Below are 27,327 nucleotides of genomic sequence, written 5' to 3' on the forward strand. Positions count from 1 at the left end.
AACTTAAGAATGTATTGAGTCCTCGTTTAAAAGTTTCGATTTCGTGTCTACATGTTTTACATAAAGGCGACGGCAGTACATCTTGGTCGCCATTTCCTACAAGACACCATTACATCCTCTATTGAGTTGGGACAGTACCGGTTATTTCCTTCAAGGCACCAAACATGTACATTGTCAAGTATTTAAATGATCATGTGGCCCGCTGAAGTTTTTCTTTTTTTTTCTTCTTCTGTTTTTTCGCCTGTTTATTCTTTAGCACTCAGAGCTGGACATTCCTTACTTTGTAAGCCAGGCAAGAATTAACATTGCTACCATGACATAGTCTGTCTTTTTGTTTCATTTTCCTTTTCGTCACTCGGTGCATGCATACACACATGTATACTCACACACATACATACATGTATACTCACACACATACATACATGTATACTCACACACATACATACATAAACACATACGTGTACACATACACACATACAAACATTTTTTTTCTTTAGCACTCAGAGCTGGACAGTTTTGACTTGATCAGCAAGCAAAACTAGCAATTGTCAGGAATCATCATCTGTACCATGACACATTCTGTGTTTTTTTCTTGTTTTCGTTTTCGATTTTACGCACGCACGCACGCACGCACTGACTGGCTGGCTGGCTGGCTGGCTGGCTGACTAACTGACTTTACTATTTCTCACAAAATAATATTATAGTATGTAGATCTGCTTTAGCTGATGTCGTTAAATTCTCATTTTTATCCTCGTCAGTGTTTATATGCTATAACCGATCATTCCTACACCTGAACGCGGCTGGTGTTGCCAAAATTCCTCAAGCTCTGATTGATTGTCGTTTTGTCACCAAATCTAAGAACAGGGTAGCGAAGTTGGTCGCAACGAAAAGAAAAGTTCCATGTCTACATCATGACGACTTTTATTTACATCTTAAATTGACAACGCAGAAAAGCCTAGACATGTACGGCTTTACTTTAAACAATTGTATCATATATATACATTATTGTATTCTTAGTCAGTTATCAGGAAGTATTTGAATATTGAATTCATAACCTAGATTCTTATGGTTATTTCAAAACTCTTAATCAATCTATCCCGTTCGACCTATATATTTGTAGTATCAACATTTTAGAAATAGTCGATCAATCAAATCTATTTATAGCCTGATTAGTCACCTAATTAGGACGGATACCAGACATTATAATAAAAAAGTAAGAATGTTAAAAGTCAATGTTCCATTCCAGATAGACCATTTTATCACAGATATTTGTACTTATCTGTGGCCTCGATTAGATAATGAAGTACCCCGGCCTCCTTTGTAGTATGTCCCGCATCTGGTACAACGTGGAACTCAGCTTCGGGCCACCTCTGTCAAACAGACGAAAAAGATTGATAGAGTGAGGAAAGCAGGGACATTATACAGCTGTTTTGTCCTCCTAAGGCTTGTCAGTGATGTAAGGGACATCATACAGCTGTTTTGTCCTAAGACTTGTCAGTGATATAAGGGACATCATACAGCTGTTTCGTCTTAAGACTTGTCAGTGATGTTAGGGACATCATACAGCTGTTTTGTCCTAAGGCTTGTCAGTGACGTAAGGGACATCATACAGCTGTTTTGTCCTAAGACTTGTCAGTGATATAAGGGACATCATACAGCTGTTTTGTCCTAGGACTTGTCAGTGATGTAAGGGACATCATACAGCTGTTTTGTCCTAGGACTTGTCGGTGATGTAAGGGACATCATACAGCTGTTTTGTCCTAGGACTTGTCGGTGATGTAAGGGACATCATACAGCTGTTTTGTCCTCCTATGACTTGTCAGTGATGTAAGGGACATCATACAGCTGTTTCGTCCTCCTAGGACTCGTCAGTGATGTTATGGACATCATACAGCTGTTTTGTCCTCCTAAGACTTGTCAGTGATATAAGGGACATCATACAGCTGTTTTGTCCTAGGACTTGTCAGTGATGTAAGGGACATCATACAGCTGTTTTGTCCTCCTAAGACTTGTCAGTGATATAAGGGACATCATACAGCTGTTTTGTCCTCCTAGGACTTGTCAGTGATGTAAGGGACATCATACAGCTGTTTTGTCCTCCTAGGACTTGTCAGTGATATAAGGGACATTATACAGCTGTTTTGTCCTCCTAAGACTTGTCAGTGATATAAGGGACATTATACAGCTGTTTTGTCCTCCTAGGACTTGTCAGTGATATAAGGGACATCATACAGCTGTTTTGTCCTAGGACTTGTCAGTGATGTAAGGGACATCATACAGCTGTTTTGTCCTCCTAAGACTTGTCAGTGATATAAGGGACATCATACAGCTGTTTTGTCCTAGGACTTGTCAGTGATGTAAGGGACATCATACAGCTGTTTTGTCCTTGTAGGACTTGTCAGTGATGTAAGGGACATCATACAGCTGTTTTGTCCTCCTAAGACTTGTCAGTGATGTAAGGGACATCATACAGCTGTTTTGTTTTAAGACTTGTCAGTGATGTAAGTGACATGATACAGCTGTTTTGTCCTTGTAGGACTTGTCAGTGATGTAAGGGACATAATACAGCTGTTTTGTCCTTGTAGGACTTGTCAGTGATGTTAGGGACATCATACTGCTGTTTTGTCCTTGTAGGACTTGTCAGTGATGTAAGGGACATCATACAGCTGTTGTGTGCTCCTAGGACTCTTTAGTGATATAAGGGACATCATACAGCTGTTGTGTCCTAAGACTCGGCAGTGATGGTAAGGGACATCATACAGCTGTTTTGTCCTAAGACTCGGCAGTGATGTAAGGGACATCATACAGCTGTTTTGTCCTAGGACTTGTCAGTGATGTAAGGGACATCATACAGCTGTTTTGTCCTCCTAGGACTTGTCAGTGATGTAAGGGACATCATACAGCTGTTTTGTCCTAGGACTTGTCGGTGATGTAAGGGACATCATACAGCTGTTTTGTTTTAAGACTTGTCAGTGATGTAAGGGACATCATACAGCTGTTGTGTCCTTGTAGGACTTGTCAGTGATGTTAGGGACATCATACAGCTGTTTTGTCCTTGTAGGACTTGTCAGTGATGTAAGGGACATCATACAGTTGTTTTGTCCTCCTAGGACTCTTTAGTGATATAAGGGACATCATACAGTTGTTGTGTCCTCCTAGGACTTGTCAGTGATGTAAGGGACATCATACAGCTGTTTTGTTTTAAGACTTGTCAGTGATATAAGGGACATCATACAGCTGTTTTGTTTTAAGACTTGTCAGTGATATAAGGGACATTATACAGCTGTTGTGTCCTAAGACTTGTCAGTGATATAAGGGACATCATACAGCTGTTTTGTCCTCTTAAGACTTGTCAGTGATGTAAGGGACATCATACAGCTGTTTTGTCCTAGGACTTGTCAGTGATGTAAGGGACATCATACAGCTGTTTTGTCCTCCAAAGACTTGTCAGTGATGTAAGGGACATCATACAGCTGTTTTGTCCTCCTAGGACTTGTCAGTGATGTAAGGGACATCATACAGCTGTTTTGTCCTCCTAAGACTTGTCAGTGATGTAAGGGACATCATACAGCTGTTTTGTCCTCCTAGGACTTGTCAGTGATGTAAGGGACATCATACAGCTGTTTTGTCCTCCTAAGACTTGTCAGTGATGTAAGGGACATCATACAGCTGTTTTGTCCTAGGACTTGTCAGTGATGTAAGGGACATCATACAGCTGTTTTGTCCTCCTAAGACTTGTCAGTGATGTAAGGGACATCATACAGCTGTTTTGTCCTTATAGGACTTGTCATTGATATACGGGACATCATACAGCTGTTTTGTCCTCCTAGGACTTGTCAGTGATGTAAGGGACATCATACAGCTGTTTTGTCCTTGTAGGACTTGTCAGTGATGTAAGGGACATCATACAGCTGTTTTGTCCTAGGACTTGTCAGTGATATAAGGGACATTATACAGCTGTTTTGTCCTCCTAAGACTTGTCAGTGATATAAGGGACATTATACAGCTGTTTTGTCCTAGGACTTGTCAGTGATGTAAGGGACATCATACAGCTGTTTTGTCCTTGTAGGACTTGTCAGTGATATAAGGGACATCATACAGCTGTTTTGTCCTAGGACTTGTCGGTGATGTAAGGGACATCATACAGCTGTTTTGTCCTATGACTTGTCAGTGATGTAAGGGACATTATACAGCTGTTTTGTCCTAGGACTTGTCGGTGATGTAAGGGACATCATACAGCTGTTTTGTCCTTGTAGGACTTGTCAGTGATGTAAGGGACATCATACAGCTGTTTTGTCCTAGGACTTGTCGGTGATGTAAGGGACATCATACAGCTGTTTTGTCCTATGACTTGTCAGTGATGTAAGGGACATCATACAGCTGTTTTGTCCTCCTAAAACTTGTCAGTGATGTAACGGACATCATACAGCTGTTATGTCGTAGGACTTGTCAGTGATATAAGGGACATCATACAGCTGTTTTGTCCTATGACTTGTCAGTGATGTAAGGGACATTAAACAGTTATTTTGTCCTCCTATGACTTGTCAGTGATGTAAGGGACATCATACAGCTGTTTTGTCCTCCTAAAACTTGTCAGTGATGTAACGGACATCATACAGCTGTTATGTCGTAGGACTTGTCAGTGATATAAGGGACACCATACAGCTGTTTTGTCCTATGACTTGTCAGTGATGTGATGTGACATTAGTCGGCTGTTTCGTACTTTTTAGACTCGTCAGTATTGCTATTGCTATTGTTGAGTGTTTTTTGTTGATACTCACTTAATCTTTTTGTATTGAAATACACATGTAAGACAAGAGGCCCATGGGGCCTGTATCGCTCACCTGGTTGGATTTGACCAAATGTCAAAATAATGTTCATGTTCAATTCCTTTTGTTTATTAACCTCAAACAATGCTATTTATGGTTATAGCGTGGGGATCCCAACTGCTTTAAAGAAATAATGAAGTCCAGACTCTCTGAGTTTACAACATGCATTTATAACTTTATGACTAGTAGTGATTTAAAGGAATTACCTCTATTTCCCATATGGGGCCCCGCCCCTTTGGCCCCTTGGGGGTCAGAGTCACCATTTATGCAAAATCTGATCCCCTTCCCCAAAGGATGTTTCTGACCAAATTGGGTTCAAATCCATTCATAACTTTATGACTAGTAGCGATTTAAAGGAATTGCCTTAATTTCCCCTATTGGGCCCTGCCTCTCAGGCCCCTTGGGGGTCAGAGTCACCATTTATGCAAAATCTGTTCCCCTTCCCCAAAGGATGTTTCTGACCAAATTGGGTTCAAATCCATTCATAACTTTATGACAAGTAGCGATTTAAAGGAATTGCCTTAATTTCCCCTATTGGGCCCTGCCCCTCAGGCCCCTTGGGGGTCAGAGTCACCATTTATGCAAAATCTGATCCCCTTCCCCAAAGGATGTTTCTGACCAAATTGGGTTCAAATCCATTCATAACTTGATGACTAGTAGCGATTTGAAGGAATTACCTCTATTTCCCCATTAGGCCCCGCCCCTTTGGCCCCTTGGGGGTCAGAGTCACCATTTATGCAAAATCTGTTCCCCTTCCCCAAAGGATGTTTCTGACCAAATTGGGTTCAAATCCATTCATAACTTTATGACTAGTAGCGATTTAAAGGAATTGCCTTAATTTCCCCTATTGGGCCCTGCCCCTCAGGCCCCTTGGGGGTCAGAGTCACCATTTATGCAAAATCTGATCCCCTTCCCCAAAGGGTGTTTCTGACCAAATTGGGTTCAAATCCATTCATAACTTTATGACTAGTAGCGATTTGAAGGAATTACCTCTATTTCCCCATTAGGCCCCGCCCCTTTGGCCCCTTGGGGGTCAGAGTAACCATTAATGCAAAATCTGTTCCCCTTCCCCAAAGAATGTTTCTGACCAAATCGGGTTCATATCCATTCATAACTTTATGACTAGTAGCGATTTGAAGGAATTACCTCTATTTCCCCATTAGGCCCCGCCCCTTTGGCCCCTTGGGGGTCAGAGTCACCATTTATGCAAAATCTGTTCCCCTTCCCCAAAGGATGTTTCTGACCAAATTGGGTTCAAATCCATTCATAACTTTATGACTAGTAGCGATTTAAAGGAATTGCCTCAGTTTCCCCTATTGGGCCCCGCCCCTAAGGCCCCTTGGGGGTCAGAGTCACCATTTATGCAAAATCTGTTCCCCTTCCCCAAAGGATGTTTCTGACCAAATTGGGTTCAAATCCATTCATAACTTTATGACTAGTAGTGATTTAAAGGAATTGCCTTAATTTCCCCTATTGGGCCCTGCCTCTCAGGCCCCTTGGGGGTCAGAGTCACCATTTATGCAAAATCTGTTCCCCTTCCCCAAAGGATGTTTCTGACCAAATTGGGTTCAAATCCATTCATAACTTTATGACAAGTAGCGATTTAAAGGAATTGCCTTAATTTCCCCTATTGGGCCCTGCCCCTCAGGCCCCTTGGGGGTCAGAGTCACCATTTATGCAAAATCTGATCCCCTTCCCCAAAGGATGTTTCTGACCAAATTGGGTTCAAATCCATTCATAACTTGATGACTAGTAGCGATTTGAAGGAATTACCTCTATTTCCCCATTAGGCCCCGCCTCTTTGGCCCCTTGGGGGTCAGAGTCACCATTTATGCAAAATCTGTTCCCCTTCCCCAAAGGATGTTTCTGACCAAATTGGGTTCAAATCCATTCATAACTTTATGACTAGTAGCGATTTAAAGGAATTGCCTTAATTTCCCCTATTGGGCCCTGCCCCTCAGGCCCCTTGGGGGTCAGAGTCACCATTTATGCAAAATCTGATCCCCTTCCCCGAAGGATGTTTCTGACCAAATTGGGTTCAAATCCATTCATAACTTTATGACTAGTAGCGATTTGAAGGAATTACCTCTATTTCCCCATTAGGCCCCGCCCCTTTGGCCCCTTGGGGGTCAGAGTAACCATTTATGCAAAATCTGTTCCCCTTCCCCAAAGAATGTTTCTGACCAAATCGGGTTCAAATCCATTCATAACTTTATGACTAGTAGCGATTTGAAGGAATTACCTTTATTTCCCCATTAGGCCCCGCCCCTTTGGCCCCTTGGGGGTCAGAGTCACCATTTATGCAAAATCTGTTCCCCTTCCCCAAAGGATGTTTCTGACCAAATTGGGTTCAAATCCATTCATAACTTTATGACTAGTAGCGATTTAAAGGAATTGCCTCAATTTCCCCTATAGGGCCCCGCCCCTAAGGCCCCTTGGGGGTCAGAGTCACCATTTATGCAAAATCTGATCCCCTTCTGCCAAGGATGTTTCTGACCAAATTTGGTCAAAATCCAATAAGAACTTGATGACTAGTAGCGATTTGAAGCAAATGTTGACGGACGGACGACGGACGACGGACGCTGCACCATGGCATAAGCTCACCGGACCTTCGGTCCAGGTGAGCTAAAAACCATACCCTATGAATGATCCAGGCCGTTTCCATGGGACAGACAACATCATAGCGGCCATGGACAATTGTTCCTGGGATGTGACGAATTTTCTCCACATCTTTCAAAAGTTGATCGTCCGTCTTAAGCCATCCGCCATGAACAAAATAATGACTAAAAACAGAAAAAGAAAATCCCATGCATGTTTAGCCTCAGAATCAACGGTATAATATTCTCATAGATTGACGTGACGCCTGTGTCTAGAATTTCCTTTGATATGTCTGACTCAGAGTTTCAAACAAGGCGGAGATCGGTCACGTGAAAAGTAAGAATACACAGTGACCGGAGAGCCACTGTTTCATTGTAAGGACAGAATTAAATTGAACAGCTCGATCATTAAAAAACTGACACTAATAGTAGTAACATGGAGAGAATGTCTTTCTCTGCGTTCGTAAGTTTAAATGGGATAATGAAGTGACCCTTTCGAAAATGTCCATGTGATAAAATGGCACAGTCAAACCCCACTTACTCGAACCCGCATTCCTTGAGCTATTGACAGTTGGTGTTTGAGTTCGCGGGGTTTGACTATGTCGAATTACATTTCGTACATCACAAACGTCTAAATGTATAAATCCTTGAAATGGAGGAGACAAATATCAGTTACTCCACCTAATGTGGCAGTCCTTATCGTAAACACTGTAAATGCTCCTTTGCTACATGAAAACTAACTGGTATCATCTTACCAAATCACCTATCGGTCGCCAAGTGAGGAGGATAACACAGTCCTAATTTACACAAAGATGTTTCCTCTTCTTTGCCCTTTGGAGAGACTTCACAAGACACATGAAGATCGGTATTTACCCAAATAATATAAGATAAACGTAACGATAAAGATATCCCAAAAGTAGCGATACAGATTCAAATATTGACCTGCATTGAGACTTCTGAGAAAGTACAATGAGAAAGTGTTTCAAAAGAGAAAGCGTCTCCTGCTGCATCAAATACACCGCCTTATAAATCTTGGTGTCTCAAAGGAAAGGGTTATGAAAACGGAGCTACTTGGCGTATCAACAAACATCAGACACGTGTGACGTCATATTCATTAAGGAATATAATATTTCCAAATGAAATAATGATATCGATAATAAAACCAGAAATAGAAAATTAACCAATGGAAATCATCATGCTTATCAAACAGTTTAGTAGTAAGCTGTCCTTTTACCTTGTAAACAAATATCTTGTCTGTAGTGACCTTGTAAACAAATATCTTGTCTGTATTGACCTTGTAAACAAATATCGTGTCGGTATTGACCTTGTAAACAAATATCGTGTCTGTAGTGACCTTGTAAACAAATATTGTGTCTGTAGTGACCTTGAATTCAGGTTCTACAGGGTACATCCGACCGACATGGTCAGTAAAGTGTTTGTTATCTAAAGATATACCTATGAGTAAAATTGAAGGACTATGCAATGTCTTTCTAAAGATGTAAGTTTATTTTAGAATCCGCATTCCATTGATTTTACTGAAGGGGTAACTTTTATCAAATATGACTGCAACACCGACTTTTGACGTTTACGAATCCAATACAAATGAGGCTGTTGCGCATTCTCTTCACTATCAGTGATTTTAAAAGATTTCAATACCGAAAAATGATTGGACAGAATTTAGTCTGTAGAAAAACCGGATGATGTATGGTAATCCTGGTTGCTTCCCCTATATACATGTAACAGAATTTCATATTGCATATCAAATACATCTCCAGTATACAACTTATATATATATATATGTAAAAAACAACAACAAAAACAAACAAACAAACTATTGATATCCTCACGTTTCAATCCTCGCTCCACGCTGTGGCCACTTGTCTTCCTCAGCGTTCTTTACCAGTTCCTTGTCCATCAACAGGCTGCACGTGGCCAGCTTCCATTTATTCCACGCCTTGGCTGCCCTGGATCATCTTTTCCTCGTCGTCACCCGTCAGATATCTATAGTATGCACTCATCATGTCTCCCCTTTCTCCCTGATAAAAGAAAAAAGTGCACACAATTCTTGTCCTGTTTTAACACAAATATTGCAGATCATTGAATGTTACAAGATGGGAGACACAGTACATTTGTTAATGTCTAATAGCTTTAATCATTCAAACATGTGTATGAAGATAGTAAGGTTACCATGACTTCGCCCAAGTTCAAACAAAACCAATACAATGGTAGATACTATATTCTCATAAAAAATATCACAATGATTTTAGAATCAGTCGAAAGTATCACATCCAAGCATAACACATGTTGCAGTTTTTTTAATTGACACTATTTATCTAAATTGAGCAGATACGCGTGACTAGACTATTATTTTATCACCAAGGTACCGTTTGTATACTCACCTCTGGTATAGGGGCCAAATAGTCCTCCCAAATATCGGGAAATATGTGACAGGCCCCATCCTGGTTAGACCATAGCGTTTCCCGTCTGTCATACACAAAGGGTATAAATAAAAACTTAAAATTCAGTGTTTCATAAAAAGGTCAATTAGTTTTCTATCTTATTTCAGATAATACATTTAAGCTTTTAAGTATTTTGAAAGAAAGAAATGCTCTTGACTACTTTGTTTCATGAGCCAACTATTATTTTTCTTAATTAGCATCGGATTCATACGATATTTCAATAAGATCTGATCTAGGTTTTGTATTTACGGGTCTTGCTAGTAGGCCCGAATTTGCAAGTTTTTCCGATCCTTCAAAACATTTCATTATATCTATTACATACTAGGCTAGGGAGAGACAGAATAAAATCTCTCTTTTCTAAGAGAGATTTCTACTAGGCTTTTGTTTAAACTTTAACCCTACCCATTATTCATAAACCAAATTATATTATATGATTACCTTGTCAAGCCAAAGATACCCCTCAGGATGAGAGCCTTTACACGACTGGGATGTGTCTCGGCGTAAGCGAGAGAGAGAGTCGCTCCCCAGCTCCCCCCAAACACCACCCACTTGTCGATCCCCAGGTGTTTTCTCAGACGTTCTATATCCTCTACCAGGTCCCAAGTTGTGTTTTCCTGTTACAAATAAGCAGAGAATACACGAAATCAAAAATCTAAAAAACCGATATAACGAGTGCAGAATATAAATAAGGTACACATTGCACGGAAACCATCGAATAACAAGCATGCCTGGGTATTGCAAAGCAATACATGTCCCCACTAAAAATAGCAACTTTTACCTTGCCCTTGATCCGGAAACCCTGAAACTCGAACTTGATATGTAGCTACTTCAGTTACATACCAACTTTCACAAACATTCTTTGAAGAATGGCTGAGAAAAGTGTAGAAAACTGAGTGGACAGACTGACACGGGCAGACAGATAGACAGATGGACGGACGAGAAGGAAACTTATATCCCCGCCCCCCCCCCCCCCCCCCCCCCCCCCAGTAGTAATGCCACTTGATTTTCCTTTCGCGTTCCGTGTTAAGGTCATTTCTACCAACACTTTAGGTCCTTGGCATCACTGAGGAGTCCTAGAACAACGAAACAGCTGTATATATACGTTGCCCTAACATCGCTGTCGATCGCGAGTTCTTGAAAGACAAAACGGCTGTATGATGTATCTAGCATCACTGACGAGTCCTAGAACGGCGAAACAGCTGTATGTTGTCCCAAACATCACTGACGTGACCTGGAACGGCGAAACAGCTGTATGATGTCCCTAACATCACTGACGTGTCCTAGAAGGACGACACAGCTGTATGATGTCCCTAACATCATTGTCGAGTCCTAGAACGGCAAAACAGCTGCATAGGTCATTCTAATTCATTTTTGTCTCTATTGTACCCAACTCTCATTTGTTTTAAAAGCTGATTATCTTGTGTCTCTGGTACAATCCTCAGTAAGGACCATGGAGGTGGTAATGGAACCACCAGGCATATCAAGGAGAATCGGGTACTCCATATTACACAAGGGAATATATACATATACATTTACATTATAAAGATTTAACAGATCGCAATACTAATTACCTTGATAATAACAAATGTTCGCAACTGAGAGACAGATTAAGAGCATCCTACTTACACGGAGTTCTGAAGGAGGTGTCGACTTTCCAGCCCCCCTCTGGTCAAAAAGGATGATTCTGTAGGCCACAGGGTCAAAAAATCGACGGTCTCTTGGACAGGTGCCATTCCCTGGTCCCCCGTGACTGTTAAAATAATCAAGAGAAGTTTATACACCTCATTACGGCGTATATATCTCAGGGATTAGGATAAATACGATATAACACTGATTCTCAATAGTTTATGGTGAGAAGTCTTCGTCCTAAATGAGCTAACATGTTTTATACAACTTATCAGGCTATTATTGCTGACACGAGGAAGGTAACACTACATTAACAATTTACAAATCATCATCATCATCGTCATCATCGTGGTGGTGGTGGTGGTAGTAGTGGTGGTGGTGATTGATGATGATGATGCTAATTCAATATGTAGTTTAATCGGGGCAAGGTGGACAAGATCCTCAACACGTACGGAATACAGGTGTATACAGTATACGTGACCAATCTAACCGATGATCTTGTCCGAGAGAAAGGTATATATAAGGTATGCTTTTTAAAGGTGATATTCGTGTGTCTACTGTACAATTCTTTTACTTGAAGAAAAGGAAGTCAATCACCAATTTCCCCTGTCGTCTCCTAGGTATGAATACATTAGGCCCTTTACATAACTGTTGAGCCCAGAAAGGAACAGTTGCAGAGATGCAAGTCAGTATTTTTGAATCGGATATGTTTGTGAATTTCGTGCAAGCTATTCGAACATTTGGTGTAAATGTAGCTAATTCATGTAAATAAATAAATAAATAAATAAATAATATTCACCAACATCAAGGTTCTAAATTAATATTGTACAATAACATTCCAGTTGTATCGGTCGTTGAGCGATACGAAATAACGTAAACATATCTTAAAGTGCCTTTCAAAAGATTAGTCAATTTGCAATTTGGTAAAACGTACTTCACCAATACCCGTTGTTACGTTCAGATCACGTGTGGGGTCAGAAGGGGTTGAGTAGGGTCAAATACTCTAGGGGTGGGGATGATGATGAGGTCAATGTTTTTGAAGGAGGGCGGGGGAGGGGGGCGGGGCCAGACTCTTTGGTCAAATCTAATGACCAATGATATGGTGATGGATTTCCTGCGGACACGAAGTTAACCTATTTACAGAATCCCTGACTAGTGGTCACTTTAAAAGTGACCATGAGGGATAGAAATACAAATGCATCATGACGGTAAACATGTGTAAACTGACTATACGCCATGTTTACATTTGTTTCATCGTTACCGAATATCACCCCTGCATACAATCCAATTCTCCTCAACTTTGACATTTACCGCCTTCTTATCTCGACAAGGTAGTGTTATATAATGTCCTGATGACGTCATCAGGGGCTGATAAACAAGCTTTGTTTGAGAATGACGATCGATGGATAAAAATGAGAATAAAAAGCGTTATTTTTTCACTATTTCTTGTTTCAAACTTTAAATATGGCTACTGCGTGTAGATGAAGTGATTAGCGATACTGAAATAGCAATTTGCTCTCCATTTTATTCCAAGATGTTAGAAACACACAGGCACTTTTGCTAATCTTAACTTACCTTTGTACTTACGTATTCAAGATATATATATATATATATATATATATATAACTTACAGAAATATAACTGGATTGCCGTCCTTATTCCCACATTGTTCGTAATAGAGTTCGTGAATTTCAGAAACCTTCAGTGTTCCGGAGTGGAACGGTTCTATGACTGGAAATAAGTCCCTCTTTGCTGACATTATCGAAGTAACTGCCGGTGTCCCACTCTTTAAGACGTGTTGTTCGTGTAACTGTCTGTGAGGGTCAGTATCCCGGTAAGTCGGCTGGCTAACACAATAACCCCACTGAGTTCAGTTTACAAGTTATGGTGGCATATTTCTGCCATCGTGTTATTTTAGGTCGCGTTACGGTAACACGACTTGTCGAGATAATTATGTCGACAAGTCGTGTTATTAACACGGCAAGTCGTGCTATTATGACGACCTGTCGCGATAATTTATCAAATGAAATCACATTTTCTATGCAAGCGCCTGTGCACACAACAGGTATGTCGATACAGTACCCCAACTCTCTAACGCAGTAACTCAACCCATTCAACAGGTTAGCGAGTTAACTGAAGTACATCCGTTCTTTTTAACAAATGAAAAATCTGTCTTCTATCTTGTTCGATTTTACTTTTTTTTTTTTTTTTTTTTTAAATTTGTTGCTATGTTTCCCCTTTCTTAATCATGGATATATCATCTCCGGGACAGGCTGGACGTTTTCTAATTTACTTATTGGACGTTTCATTTGCCGATCAATAACATTTGACACCCCTTTTGCCGTTTCAGCCAATGTAACACGAGCTGGATTATGAACACGTGACCTTCTCGTCACCCTGTATGCAAATTATCCGCGTCATACATCTTCAATGAATGTGTTATCAGATAGCCGCGGTGAGGTTATGCAAGTGGCTCTCATCACAGGCGCTTGCATAGAAAAATGTGATTTTTAAATTTTTTTTTTGCAAACTCAGAACAAGTCTAATCGTCGAATTGCTCTCTGTCCGTCGTCCGTCATTCGTTGTCCGTTCGTAAACAATTTAAATTTTTGACTTCTCCGAAAGCACTGGATCAATTTCATTGAAAGCTTGAAGAAACATTGCATGGCTAAAGGTCAACCAACATTGTGAATTTATGATCCCGATCCCAGGAGTCTATGGGGCGGTTTAAACCACAGGCGCTTGCATATAGAAAATATCACTTTCGATTTTTTTTTATATGACAGCGGTATGTGTAATGTGTAAGAGGCCCTCTTACACATTACACATACCGCTGTCATATCAAAATAAAATCGAAAGTGATATTTTCTATATGCAAGCGCCTGTGGTTTAAACGGGGTCAAATGGACTGAAACATAAGGTAGAATAAAATACTTTACATAGATAGAATGGTCTTAATGTGCTTTACCAAGATTGTTAATTCCGTAATCCGAAAGGACTCGTTTCTACATTGGAAAGGGTAAAGCGAAATCATATATTTGTAACACTGTTTACTTGCAGTTGGACGTAATTTAAACACTGAGTTCAGTGGTGTACAGGATGTGAGTAACAAGGTCATTTTACTAGCCCAGGATCAGACTAGTGGGGATTCCTTTTTAGCCCAGTGGGAGAATGTTTGACGTGAGAGTGAAAGGTCGTCAGTTCGAGTCAGGGGCAGGGCATTTTTCATTACTCCTTGTTATTAAAGATGTGGTATCATTGACCTCGTCTAAGCGAGTAAGGTGACATACACCCTCCTCTTTTACAAGAACAGCTACCCATCTGTGGCCAGTTGTATATCAAGCTTAGTCGTTAACTCATAAATGAGGGGGTTGTTATTAGTGACTACTTGAAAGTGTTTTGTTTTCATTTCAGAATATTTTACTGTGTAGATCTTTGCTACAATGGGGATCAGCCAAAAGGCATATATCCTATACAATCCCTCTCCCTGCAATGATAATAACAGTACATACACATCAATACAATAATATATACAATTATTATGATGATATGAAAGTGATAAATTGTTATAAAATCAGACTGTATCGTCAAGTCACGCCAAAGCGTTAGTGAAGGGAAAGTGAAACTAACACACGACGTTTAATCTATAAGACACGACGAAATAGTGAAGGCCCCGCACAAATTATTATTATCTAATTACCGGCGACTTCATCCCCTCGATCGCTCATTTGAAGTTAAAATGACGTAAACTTTATATCAAATTAAAGTTTAAAATCGACGCTACCCGACACTGATGTTAGTGGATAGGTTTGGTGGCATACAGTAACCGTTTACAGTGGACTGGGAAACCCTACCAGGGGAATTCCCGCCTTTTTGCACTGGTGACCTTACAGCTTCTATTTTTAGTAAGAGTGTATACTTACTCTTGTTTCTTATATATAGAAATATACATCTATTTCGTATGCTAATGACTCGGGGGGAAATAGCTACAAACCTAAGAAACATTTTCTTTACGGATTTCATTGGTTTAATTTAAATTTTAGTTGCACGAGACCTGTAAAGAACAGCAGAAGCTAGTACAGCTGTATATATATATATTATATATTCGCCACTATAATGCATAAACCACTACTCGCGTGTAAAAGGCGCCGTGATTTAGCGAATTCGAAGCAGTACTGTATATCAGGGTAGCAATTCACCTTTCATGCGCTGCAGACATTCGTATTCGTATAAACACCAATATTATTAACCATCAGAGTTGATACGAATCTTCATCCATCCCATCCGTTCCTCCAGAAAGGTCAAGGCCACACACAATGTCGCACGCGCTGACAAGGAAACAACACATTACAGCTACGGTCTGTTCTTCACAATTTACTCCCACCGGAGTTCGCGATCCCTGGTTCTCGATCTCCGAATAAACGTTGGACGTTAGTAACGCTCTTTTGGGATGAATTCACCGGTTTTGTGTCAACGTGTGTTCTTTTCACATAATCATGTGGGATGTAAGAGTATTACCTAAAGTTAAATGCCGTTAAATTTATATGCAAAACTGACAATCTCAGAAAATATTGAAATATCACAATTTATTACAAAACATACCAAGTAATAAGCAATAATTTTCTTTTCAAAGCAAAAGAAATTGATACAAATCTAAAAATAGTTTTTTTTAATATGTCAAAATCAACTGAGAACTACTTATTGTGTGTTAACATTTCCGGGACCTTGAACCAAGCGCTTCAAATTATTATCGATTATTGGTCGATTGTTGGTCAACGTGTCAACTAATAAACACGTATTAAGTGAATGTTATTCAACAGTTGTAATGATAAATTGATGCATTGGGAGTTGAATAACACCAACATATTGTTGAAAGAATCTAAATCAGTTTAGTGTTAATGTCGATAATCTTCGTTATATTTCGTTATACAACTCGCGGTAGACACTGCTGCTCCTGAAACAAACCAGTTTAGTTTTAATGCCGGTAATCTTCGTTTTATGATCGTTATACAATGATATTTACATTAACAGTGTACACTGCAGCCCCACTATATAACTTTACCAAGCTCACTTGGAAGTTATGAGTCCATAACTTCCAAATCTTTATTATGACGTCATTAATATAGTGACGTCATAATTGTCACGTCGGCGATAACGAAAGATGGCTGTTGAAAAGGCTGTTCCGTCTTTGACGATAATAATTTGTTCATTCATCGTCGGAGCAAAATTCCTGGATATAGTCTTTAAAAATCGTTGTCAAATGTAAATATAAGCATTGAACTGCTTTTAGTTGGAAGTTATGGGCTGATGAATGCCAACTGGACAAAGGCAAATTTAATGAACGCGCTAGCGCTTCATGTTGAATTAAATAACTTCCAACTGAAAGCAGTTCAATGCTTAAAAAGACACTACTCATGAAACAAGCCAGCTTTTTTTATATGATTAGTTTTAATGTCGTAAATCCCAGCTTTTTTTAGAATTAGAAATATCTACCATTGATATAACGCGATCAAGTACTCGTATATAACGGTAAACATAAATTATTAAACAATAAAAAATAAATTTAAACTTGGGGTAGTTGAATGGTACTTCAGGCGGAAAAAAATTCTATGTCTATGATACCTGTACACATGTATATTGGTTATATAAGAGACGTATATATCACATGATTGCGTGAAGCGGTCCTGATCCGGGAAATTCCGATTTACAGGAAATGCATATCAATATGGGCCTAGTTCAGTCTCGGATCCTCCCTATTACAGACGGACATCTCTATTTTTGTAAGATTATTTTATAAAGATTTTTGACGAGACCTGTATGTTTTTAGCGGTCGTCTCGCTTTTTACGTGTAGAACATGTAAACGTTTTATTGCATAATACTTATACTTTTAACAGATCCAACATTTCCTTTTCCAGTTACGCTTTCCCATTTCATCCTAACTTCGCTCATTACAGCAAACTGATAAAGATCTCAATATGTCATATAGAATATAATTTTCTTCGACAATTTCATCAAAATAGCTAGGAAATACAAGGTACAAATATGTATTTATATCAGTTAGGGATAATTTTATCCAATGAATAAATTATCATTACTTAAAATAAAATATAGATATTATACAATGAATATATATATATATGCTTATGAATAAAAAAAAGTGAGTATCGAATATGCATGGGAGCACCCCGAGGGGGTGCGGTGGCCGAGTGGTTAAGGTGCCCCGACACTTTAACACTAGCCCTCCACCTCTGGGTTGCGAGTTCGAAACCTACGTGGGGCAGTTGCCAGGTACTGACCGTAGGCCGGTGGTTTTTCTCAGGGTACTCCGGCTTTCCTCCACCTCCAAAACCTGGCACGTCCTTAAATGACCCTGGCTGTTAATAGGAACTTAAATAAAACAAAACCCAAAACACTCGGCCTACTATACCAGGTGACACCAATTTTCGGTCCCCATTTGCTGTCAAGCTTATAGGCCTAGCAATAACAAGTAAAACAAAGGGGAGTAACTCCGATAGTCACACTGGGCGGTGTCGGGCGTATATGGCTTTGTCGGGCTGTGATTATTGTCACCAAAATGATCAATAATTGGAAAAAAAAAGCATCAATGCATGACATGCGTTCATTTTTTTTAACTCTATGTTTGCCTCTAAATTAATAACACATTTCCACATCTGTCGCCGCCCTCGTCATATCATCAAGTCTGAAGTGGTTCGGACTTTGTCGGGAATCCGGTTCGTAAACAGACCTTTGACCGCCAGCTGCCCACGCACAGAGAGCACTGTTGGACCGAAAAGACAAATTAGAGTTTACGCAGAAAACAAGATGTCGGCAAAGAGAGATTTGTTTCCAGAGATTGAACCATTTGATTCCGGAAAACTCAGGGTTTCGGAAATCCACGAGATCTACTACGAACAAAGCGGAAACAGTGAAGGAAACCCAGTGATATTTATGTAAGTAAGGGACATAACTCGTTATATTTCTACTTTCACTTTGTTATCTAAAAAGAGTTTCCTTCACTGAACTAACCAACACGTTGTATCAAATAGGTAAATATATCTGCACTTGGGTTTTCATAATGACAATATTTATTTTATATAAAATTGCTTGTTAATCAGTTTTAATATACATGTACAGTACACATTTACAACATATACATTGCATGCACATATTTACTGTACATGTTAGGACATCTGAGCCTTTTGACTGGCCACAACACAGACTGACTGGCCACAACACAGACTTACTGGCCACAACACAGACTGACTGGCCACAACACACAGACTGACTGGCCACAACACAGACTAACTGGCCACAACACAGACTGACTGGCCACAACACACAGACTGACTGGCCACCAACCACAGACTGACTAGCCACAACACAGACTGAACTGGCCACAACACACAGGACTGACTGGCCCCAACACGGAACTATAACTGGCACAACCCCCACAGACTAACTGGCCACAACACACAGACCTTACAATGGCCCCACAAACACACAGACTAACTGGTCACAACACAGACTAACGGCCACAACACCAGCACTGACTGGCCGCAAACACAGGACTGACTGGCCACAACACAGACTGACTGGCCAAAACACCAACACTGATGGCAACAACACAGACTAAATGGCCACAACACAACAGACTAAACATGGCCACAACACAGACTGACTAGCCCAACAACATCAAATGACTGGCAAACAACACCGACTTGATTGGCCACAGGCACAAGACTGACTGGTCCACAACACGACCTGCACTGGCCACAACACAGACTTACTGGCCACAACACACAGACTAACTGGCCACAACACAGACTGACTAGCCACAACACAAACTGACTGGCAACAACACAGACTGATTGGCCACAGCACAGACTGACTGGCCACAACACAGACTGACTGGCCACAACACAGACTTACTGGCCACAACACAGACTAACTGGCCACAACACAGATTGACTGGCCACAACACAGACTGACTGGCCACAACACAGATTAACTGGCCACAACACAGACTGACTGGCCACAACACAGACTTACTGGCCACAACACAGACTGACTGGCCGCAACACTGACTGACTGGCCACAACACAGACTGATTGGCCACAACACAGACTGACTGGCCACAACACAGACTAACTGGCCACAAGACAGACTAACTGGCCACAATACAGATTAACTGGCCACAACACAGACTGACTGGCCACAACACAGACTGACTAGCCACAACACAGACTGACTGGCCACAACATAGACTGACTGGCCACAACACAGACTGACTGGCCACAACACAGACTTACTGGCCACAACACACAGACTGACTGGCCACAACACAGACTTACTGGCCACAACACAGACTAACTGGCCACAACACAGATTGACTAGCCACAACACAGACTGACCGGCCACAACACAGATTAACTGGCCACAACACAGACTGACTGGCCACAACACAGACTTACTGGCCACAACACAGACTGACTGGCCGCAACACTGACTGAATGGCCACAACACAGACTGACTGGCCACAACACAGACTGACTAGCCACAACACAGACTGACTGGCCACAACATAGACTGACTGGCCACAACACAGACTGACTGGCCACAACACAGACTTACTGGCCACAACACAGACTGACTGGCCACAACACAGACTGACTGGCCACAACAGAGACTGGCTGGCCACAACACAGACTGACTGGCCACAACACAGACTGACTGGCCACAACACAGACTGACTGGCCACAACACAGACTGACTGGCCAAAATACAGACTGACTGGCCACAACACAGACTGATTGGCCACAACACAGACTGACTGGCCACAACACAGACTAACTGGCCACAACACAGACTGACTGGCCACAACACAGACTGACTGGCCACAACACAGACTAACTGGCCACAACACAGACTGACTGGCCACAACACAGACTAACTGGCCACAACACACATACTTACTGGCCACAACACAGATTGACTGGCCACAACACAAACTGACTGTCCACAACACAGACTGACTAGGCACAACCAGACTGACTAGGCACAACCAGTTTAAGCGAAATTGCCACTAGGTTGAAGGGAAATCCCAACTAGGTTAAATGGAAATCCATATGTGTTAAAGGGAAATCCCGACTAGGTAATTAATCCCTGCTAGGTTTACATAATGTAAGGGAAATCCCCACTAAGTTACAGAGACATCCCCACTAGGTTACAGGGAAATTCCCCGTAGGTTTAAGGGAAATCATGACTAGGTTTAAGGGAAATACCCACTAGGTTTAAGGGAAATCATGACTAGGTTTAAGGGAAATACCCACTAGGTTTAAGGGAAATACCCACTAGGTTTAAGGGAAATCATGACTAGGTTTAAGGGAAATACCCACTATGTTTAAGGGAAATCCCTACTAGCTATATAGGTTAAAGGGAAATCCCCACTAAGTTACAGGGAAATCCCCACTAGATTAAAGGGAAATCCCTATAGGTTACAGGGAAATCCCCACTAGGTTAAAGAGAAATCCCTATAGGTTAAAATGAAATCTTCACTAGGTTACCTGGAAACCCCCACTAGTATTAAGGGAAATTGCCACTAGGTTGAAGGAAAATCTCAACTAGGTTAGAGGGAAATCTCCACTTGCCTGATGCTAGTTTAGAGGGAAATCCACACTAGGTATAAGTCCCAATAGGCTGAAGGGAAATCTCCACTAGGTGTAAGGAAAGTCCCTATAGGCTGAAGGGAAATCTCCACTAGGCACAGCCAGTAAGGTGACCTAGATACTCTCCTCTTCTACACAGATACTGAAGACATCTGTGTATTAAAATGTCTGATATCTGGAGCTATAGGAAACTCCTGCTATTTTATGTGTATTTTGTACATCATTAAACCTTGCATTATCAGGTACATGCATCTCCCTTGTCTTCAACATCAATCTACAAGTGTGAGGTCACACCAGACCATTCTGTTACCTCTGACCTATTACACATATGAATTTGAAAGCTGAAAGTTCTATACTACATGTATTGAACATGTTTTGAAGTTGACAAAAAGACAAATATGTAGATACATTTAAAATGTTTCTATATTTACAGACATGGAGGACCTGGAGGGGGTACCTCTGGCAGAGACAGAAGGTATTTCGACCCTGAGGCTTACAGAATTATTCTATTTGACCAGAGAGGAGCTGGAAAGTCTACACCTGCTGCGGAATTGAGAGTAAGTTTGGAATAATGAAGAAATAAGATAATGATTTCAAACAGGCTAAATTACTGTCAGATAAGATATTTTTACTGAATTAGATGTTCAATTACAGCTGATGCATGACTAAACTAAAAAGAAATTCAAGAAACCAAGAATTTAAGATACTGAAGTCAAATTAAGAATTATCAGTAATTGAATATTTTTTTCCCAAGGTTAATAACTTATATGTCATTTTAGGTATGAACTGGGCTCCATATTTTTTAAATTGGTCAATCAGATTCAAAATATTCAATCCATTTAATCATGCAAGACAAAGTTATTTTTCATGAGGATTTGTTGAAATAATTAGTACTCCAGTTTATTTTGTTATATTTTTGACAGGAAAACACAACTTGGGACCTGGTAGAGGATATAGAACGTCTGAGAAAACACCTGGGGATCGACAAGTGGGTGGTGTTTGGAGGGAGCTGGGGGTCTACACTAAGTCTTGTGTATGCGGAGACACATCCAGATTTTGTGAAGGCCCTTGTACTTAGAGGAATATTCAACTTACGCAGGTAATATTTATGCTACCATATCTATCCTGTGATAAGCCCAGACTGCAAACTTACAACTTTAATAGTCTTATATTACGGGTCAATGAAGTATACAGTGCACTCTGTCCAAACCGGACTCTGACCAATCCGGATATTTACCGGCCAAATAATCTGGTCCCGAAAATTCCCTTCTTTATTTATAGTAAATAAACTCTGCATAATCCGGACTCTGTCTATTCTGTAACCCGGCCATATATTCCGGCCCCATTCCTTCTGTATAGTAGTAAATCTACTCTGTATAAACCGGCGTCGGTCCCATTGATGTTTCCCTGGTAGCTTCAGGGGCTCCCGACGAGTGTTTATACAGTTGTAATTGCCGCACAGGTATATTAATAATTGACCATTAAATGTCATTGTCCACAGGTGGCTACGACTGATAATCACCTAAACAGTTGTTAGGTAGAATAAAGAATGCATTTTGTCTATTAATACCCATAATGTTACGTGTTTGTAAATGTATCGTAATTAAGTAATGTTTAATGCTGGCTGGCTTCCCCTTCGCGGACCTCACTACACGATGTACCCGGATGAGGAAGTCTGAGATGATGGTGACGACATACCTTCTGTATTACTCCGTTTCTATTATCAACAAACATGGATCTCATGACAACTGACAACATTAAGGACCAATTAGAATTTGAGGCTAATTGTTCAGATTGGGAATCTGCACTTGTTGAAAGTGTCAGATCGGTTGATTGTAAGGACTCGGTGGAAGGCCTCTTAAAACAAACAACAATCAGTGATTGTTTTCAACCGATGTAACGTACACAGTGTTATATTGCCAGTGTTGAATTAAATTATATTATTTAATTCAAAGTTTGTATTTATGCATGAATAATGCACAATGACATCTTCTTTGTAATACAATGTATATCTTTTTTATTTATTTATTTATTTTTTTTGCATTCAACGACGATATCAAGTAGAATCTCTACAATCCGGAACTCTCTACAAACCGGCTTTATTTTGTGGTCCCAAAGGTGTCCGGTTTAGACAGAGTGCACTGTATTTGTTTTCTTCTGAGATGTTATGAACATGTAAGGCCTCGTTATGAGGCATTGGCTGATTGCCAGATAGATAACACTGTTTAAGGGTTTTGTCCAGCTTCTGTCCTTACTGCAGCATATGAGTTAAATAGAAACTGAAAACAAATCTGTACGAATGAGATGAAATGAATTTGACTGCAGTCCTCACAGACAAATTTTATGTTGCATATATATATGTTAGAGAGTGATTTTATAATAACCAATCTGTCAGGTAAGCCATTTTTGTTCCAGTGTCACTGTCATATAGGACTTTCAAAGGGAGACAATAAAAAAGGTCACATTGACAGGTGGTCTCTTAATCCAGGTTCAAAGGTCACATTGACAGATGGTCTCTTAATCCAGGTTCAAAGGTCACATTGACAGGAGATCTCTTAATCCAGGTTCAAAGGTCACATTGACAGGAGGTCTCTTAATCCAGGTTCAAAGGTCACATTGACAGGTGGTCTCTTAATCCAAGTTCAAAGGTCACATTTACAGGTGGTCTCTTAATCCAGGTTCAAAGGTCACATTGACAGGTGGTTTCTTAATCCAGGTTTAGGTAACTATTATAGTAAGCAACACTGGGAGGGAAAAATACAGCCACATATGAGAGGTTTAACTGTTCATGTATACTTTAAGTTATTATATAAATTCATATTAATAGGGCATGTTGTTTTTTCTGAAAGGTCGATGTTTCCTGCTTTGCTCTTCCATGACATTCATTTGTAAGTAAAGCTGATAAGCTCTTACATTATTAATATTGATAATGAATTTCAAAAGGTAAATGTTCTGTATTTCAGACGAGAATTACTGTGGTTTTACCAGGATGGGGCTAACCATTTATTTCCTGATCAGTGGGAGGACTATCTAGCCCCGATACCCGAGGTGAGCCATCTTTCTGTGTACCTGTTCCTGTAGATGTACAATTGACATTTTACCCATTTACACATTTACGACATTATAGGGACATTAAAGGTCAGAAAGTGACCCATTTTGTCTGGCATCATGTATGGTATCCTCGGTCGTGTATTGTCTTATGATCTGAAATCAAAATTCTAATCAATGTTTGCAGGAACCTTGGTAATCGATGAAACCTTTCTTTACTTGGCAGACTATTTATGGTGTTTAGCATATATCTCTACACCATATTCTCCTTTATTGAGCTATGATAGAACCCATGGGTACAAATTTACAATTATTTTAGCCATGTTCCAAACGTTATTTACAAAGGAGGTGGTGCATGGCGGCCCACGGCCGAATCTTATTTTATGCATGATATTATGATAGACTTTTACCAAATACATGTCATTTTAGACACTAAAACGAAAATTGGCAAATGCTGTATACGCAGCGCCACCTAACATGATTTCTGTAAAAAATGTGTACCCTCCCTTTTAAATTAAATATATTTCTTGTACAAAAGTACTTGATAAATTTCATATTGCATTGATAGTCTCATGTGATGTTATATTTTATAAAAACGTGTGTTTAGCATGAATTTGTATAATAGAAAGTGTAATTACAGCTGTGAGCGTTTTATATTTTCTGAAAAAGTTGTGATAGAAACAGGTATGCAATACCACAGTCGCCTTGGAACGTGTATTTCAGAGTGGGTTGTACTGGGGATACACAAGATATTGGCACCTTTTATTAAAATGAGAATTAAATACAAACTGGAACTAGGTATTAAACTTCATCATACAGTTTTTTTCCAGGACTCGTAAGTAATGCGTCAGGGCTGAAATTTGATACAAAGAAGGCGAATGAGGAAACTAAAAATGAAACAAAATGTCGAAATGTAGACGGGGAGATGTATTATTCGTTATCTATTGATACAGGGAGAAAGGGGGGACTTGATGATGTATTATTTGTTATCTATTGATACAGGGAGAAAGGGGAGACTTGATGAGTGCCTACTACAGACATCTGACCAGTGATGATGAGGAAAAGCGAGTGAAGGCAGCAAAGGCATGGAGCAAATGGGAAATGGCAACATCCCGCTTACAGGTTGACGAGGACTTGTTAAAGAGGGCGGACGGAGATATCTGGGCACAGCAATTTGCCAGGATCGAGAGGTAAACAGTATTATGTATGACCAACAAACTGAATATTAAGCGAATCCTAATTGGAAGGGATGTTAATTATAATCGCCTTTTAGTTCCTGATATAACATATTGTTTGATATAAAACGGGAATGTGTCCAAGTCTAATTTAGGGTATGTACACATGTAAATAAGGTGTACAAGTGACCGCCGGGACCAGGTGATGACACGTCATTCGTTTATTGATTACATCAGTAACATTTGCAGTTCGGGTCAAAGTTCCAATTCTTGACCAATCAAAAGACCGGAAGCTTATATATTCGTATACATATATATCCACCAGTCAGCTAATTTGTACATAGGTCTTAGAATGGAATAACACAGCGTATTGTGGAAGAAAATGATTTAAATGTTACAATATTTCGATGATTTCCTTTACACCATAAGTGTTTGATTATGACATGGTGTCATTTGTATTTCGGAACTTGGTAGGCAACAGGGAAGAAATTATATCAGACGGCTAAAGAAGTCATAAAGCTGTTTTGTAGATAATATTTACCTCGGATCAGGAAAGTTCGTGGATCATTGATTGTAATATAATGTTCAGAATATTTTAAAAGACAACTTAAGGATGACGTCACTGTTGCTTAAGATCTCGCCTTGCTTTTTAGTCACTTCTTCGTACATGGAGGATGGTTTAATCCAGATGACCAAATTTTACAAGATGTAGGGAAGATTCGACATATTCCAGCGACCATTATTCAAGGACGTTATGATGTAGTTTGTCCTATGGAAACAGCATGGCTTCTTCATAAGGTATGGGTTTGTTTTTGAGCTTGAATGGTTGGCATTGGTTGTATTCAGTCTACAATCCTCAGTGTGTTTTTATCAGGGTTTTATTTATTGCATGAATATGGAATTAACGTAGAGTTTATTGTCTGCTTTACCTGTATCTCCTCCAGAAAGATGATTTGTTTGTGACGTTTTTTTGGAAATTATAATTAAATGTTTTCAAGAGCAAAACGTTATTGACACCTGTATTATTGCAATGAATGAGGTTGTTGATTGTTTCATTTATTATGTAAAACTATTGATCAGGTAAGAGGCATTCAGTTGGCACTTAAACTTAAAATTTCGGTTTTTGTTGAACAGAAATGGCCAGAGGCCGAATTTCATGTAATACCTGATGCTGGTCATTCTACAAAGGAAGTCGGCATACTTAACCAGCTGATAGAGGCCACGGATAAATACAAAACCCTGTGATCAAACCAATGACTGGTATAAGCCCTCAGGAATAAGTTCTTTGATAAATTTGTTCTTTATTGAGGACACGGACAGTTAATACATGTATATATATATATATACACAAAAAAAATTTGATCAAACTGGTGATTGGAATCAAATATACTCATCTTTACTGAGAACAAATAGTGCTTGATTAGTTGAACATTATATATTTTTATTTTATTTTTTGTATATATTCCCAACCACGTCATTTTGTGATAATGGTTGTTATGTGCCATGTTACCTTCGTTACAACACCGTTTATTAATGACCAATCTTTAACTGTGTGTAACATTTTTTGGTAAAGTTGGTAGATTTTTTAGCTCTCGCTTGATCACCAGACCCACTCAGCCATAGACGTTTCTTCTTGATATTTGTAGGTACTTACTATCTTTATCTTCAAATGTATGCTTATGTTTTTAACGATTTGTTGATTTGTTATATCAAATATACGTAAAATATATGGAGTTTTGGGGAAATGTTTTTGTAACATAGAAATAAGGTACTACCTGCATTCTATGGGATAACGACTAGATAATTGAGAGAAATTGACTAGCCAAATTAATTAACGCCTCTGATAAACTGACGATTAGACTCGAACCAACATTTTCTGATGTACAAGATATCAACACAACGACAATAAAAGTTTTGATAAATTTCC

At 39.8% G+C, this 27,327-nt stretch overlaps 2 protein-coding genes across 3 annotated transcripts; one reads left to right on the forward strand and one right to left on the reverse strand.

Moving 5' to 3' along the window:
• Positions 1–905: 905 nt before the first annotated feature.
• LOC117343623 (probable proline iminopeptidase) lies at positions 906–15,830 on the reverse strand. The gene is given in 9 exon segments (XM_033906062.1): positions 906–1,370; positions 7,468–7,612; positions 9,274–9,389; positions 9,391–9,462; positions 9,826–9,910; positions 10,324–10,499; positions 11,512–11,635; positions 13,143–13,325; positions 15,711–15,830. Coding segments are annotated over 9 exon segments (1,032 nt in total). The 5' UTR covers positions 15,731–15,830; the 3' UTR covers positions 906–1,259.
• Positions 13,233–27,327, forward strand: LOC117343622 (probable proline iminopeptidase). 2 transcript variants are annotated; one of them, XM_033906061.1, is made up of 8 exons: positions 13,233–13,345; positions 18,212–18,462; positions 21,611–21,734; positions 22,101–22,276; positions 24,141–24,225; positions 25,228–25,415; positions 26,054–26,198; positions 26,535–27,327. In XM_033906061.1, the coding sequence occupies exons 2-8, from the start codon at positions 18,335–18,337 to the stop codon at positions 26,643–26,645; spliced, it is 957 nt and encodes a 318-aa protein (XP_033761952.1). In that variant the 5' UTR covers positions 13,233–13,345; positions 18,212–18,334; the 3' UTR covers positions 26,646–27,327. The 2 variants fall into 2 exon arrangements, with proteins under 2 accessions (XP_033761952.1, XP_033761951.1); XM_033906060.1 differs by lacking the exon at positions 13,233–13,345 and having other exon boundaries at positions 18,120–18,462.

The sequence above is a fragment of the Pecten maximus genome, chromosome 15, assembly GCF_902652985.1.
Source record: "Pecten maximus chromosome 15, xPecMax1.1, whole genome shotgun sequence".
NCBI lineage: Eukaryota > Metazoa > Mollusca > Bivalvia > Pectinida > Pectinidae > Pecten > Pecten maximus.

What these genes read in the sequence shown, in the direction of transcription:
- LOC117343622 (XM_033906060.1), top strand. Translation starts at nt 18,149, where the DNA reads ATGTTTGCCTCTAAATTAATAACACATTTCCACATCTGTCGCCGCCCT. An exon ending in ATCTAGCCCCGATACCCGAG is followed by an intron (nt 24,226 to 25,227) that starts GTGAGCCATCTT and finishes CTATTGATACAG; the next exon opens with GGAGAAAGGGGAGACTTGAT. An exon ending in CAGCATGGCTTCTTCATAAG is followed by an intron (nt 26,199 to 26,534) that starts GTATGGGTTTGT and finishes TTTGTTGAACAG; the next exon opens with AAATGGCCAGAGGCCGAATT.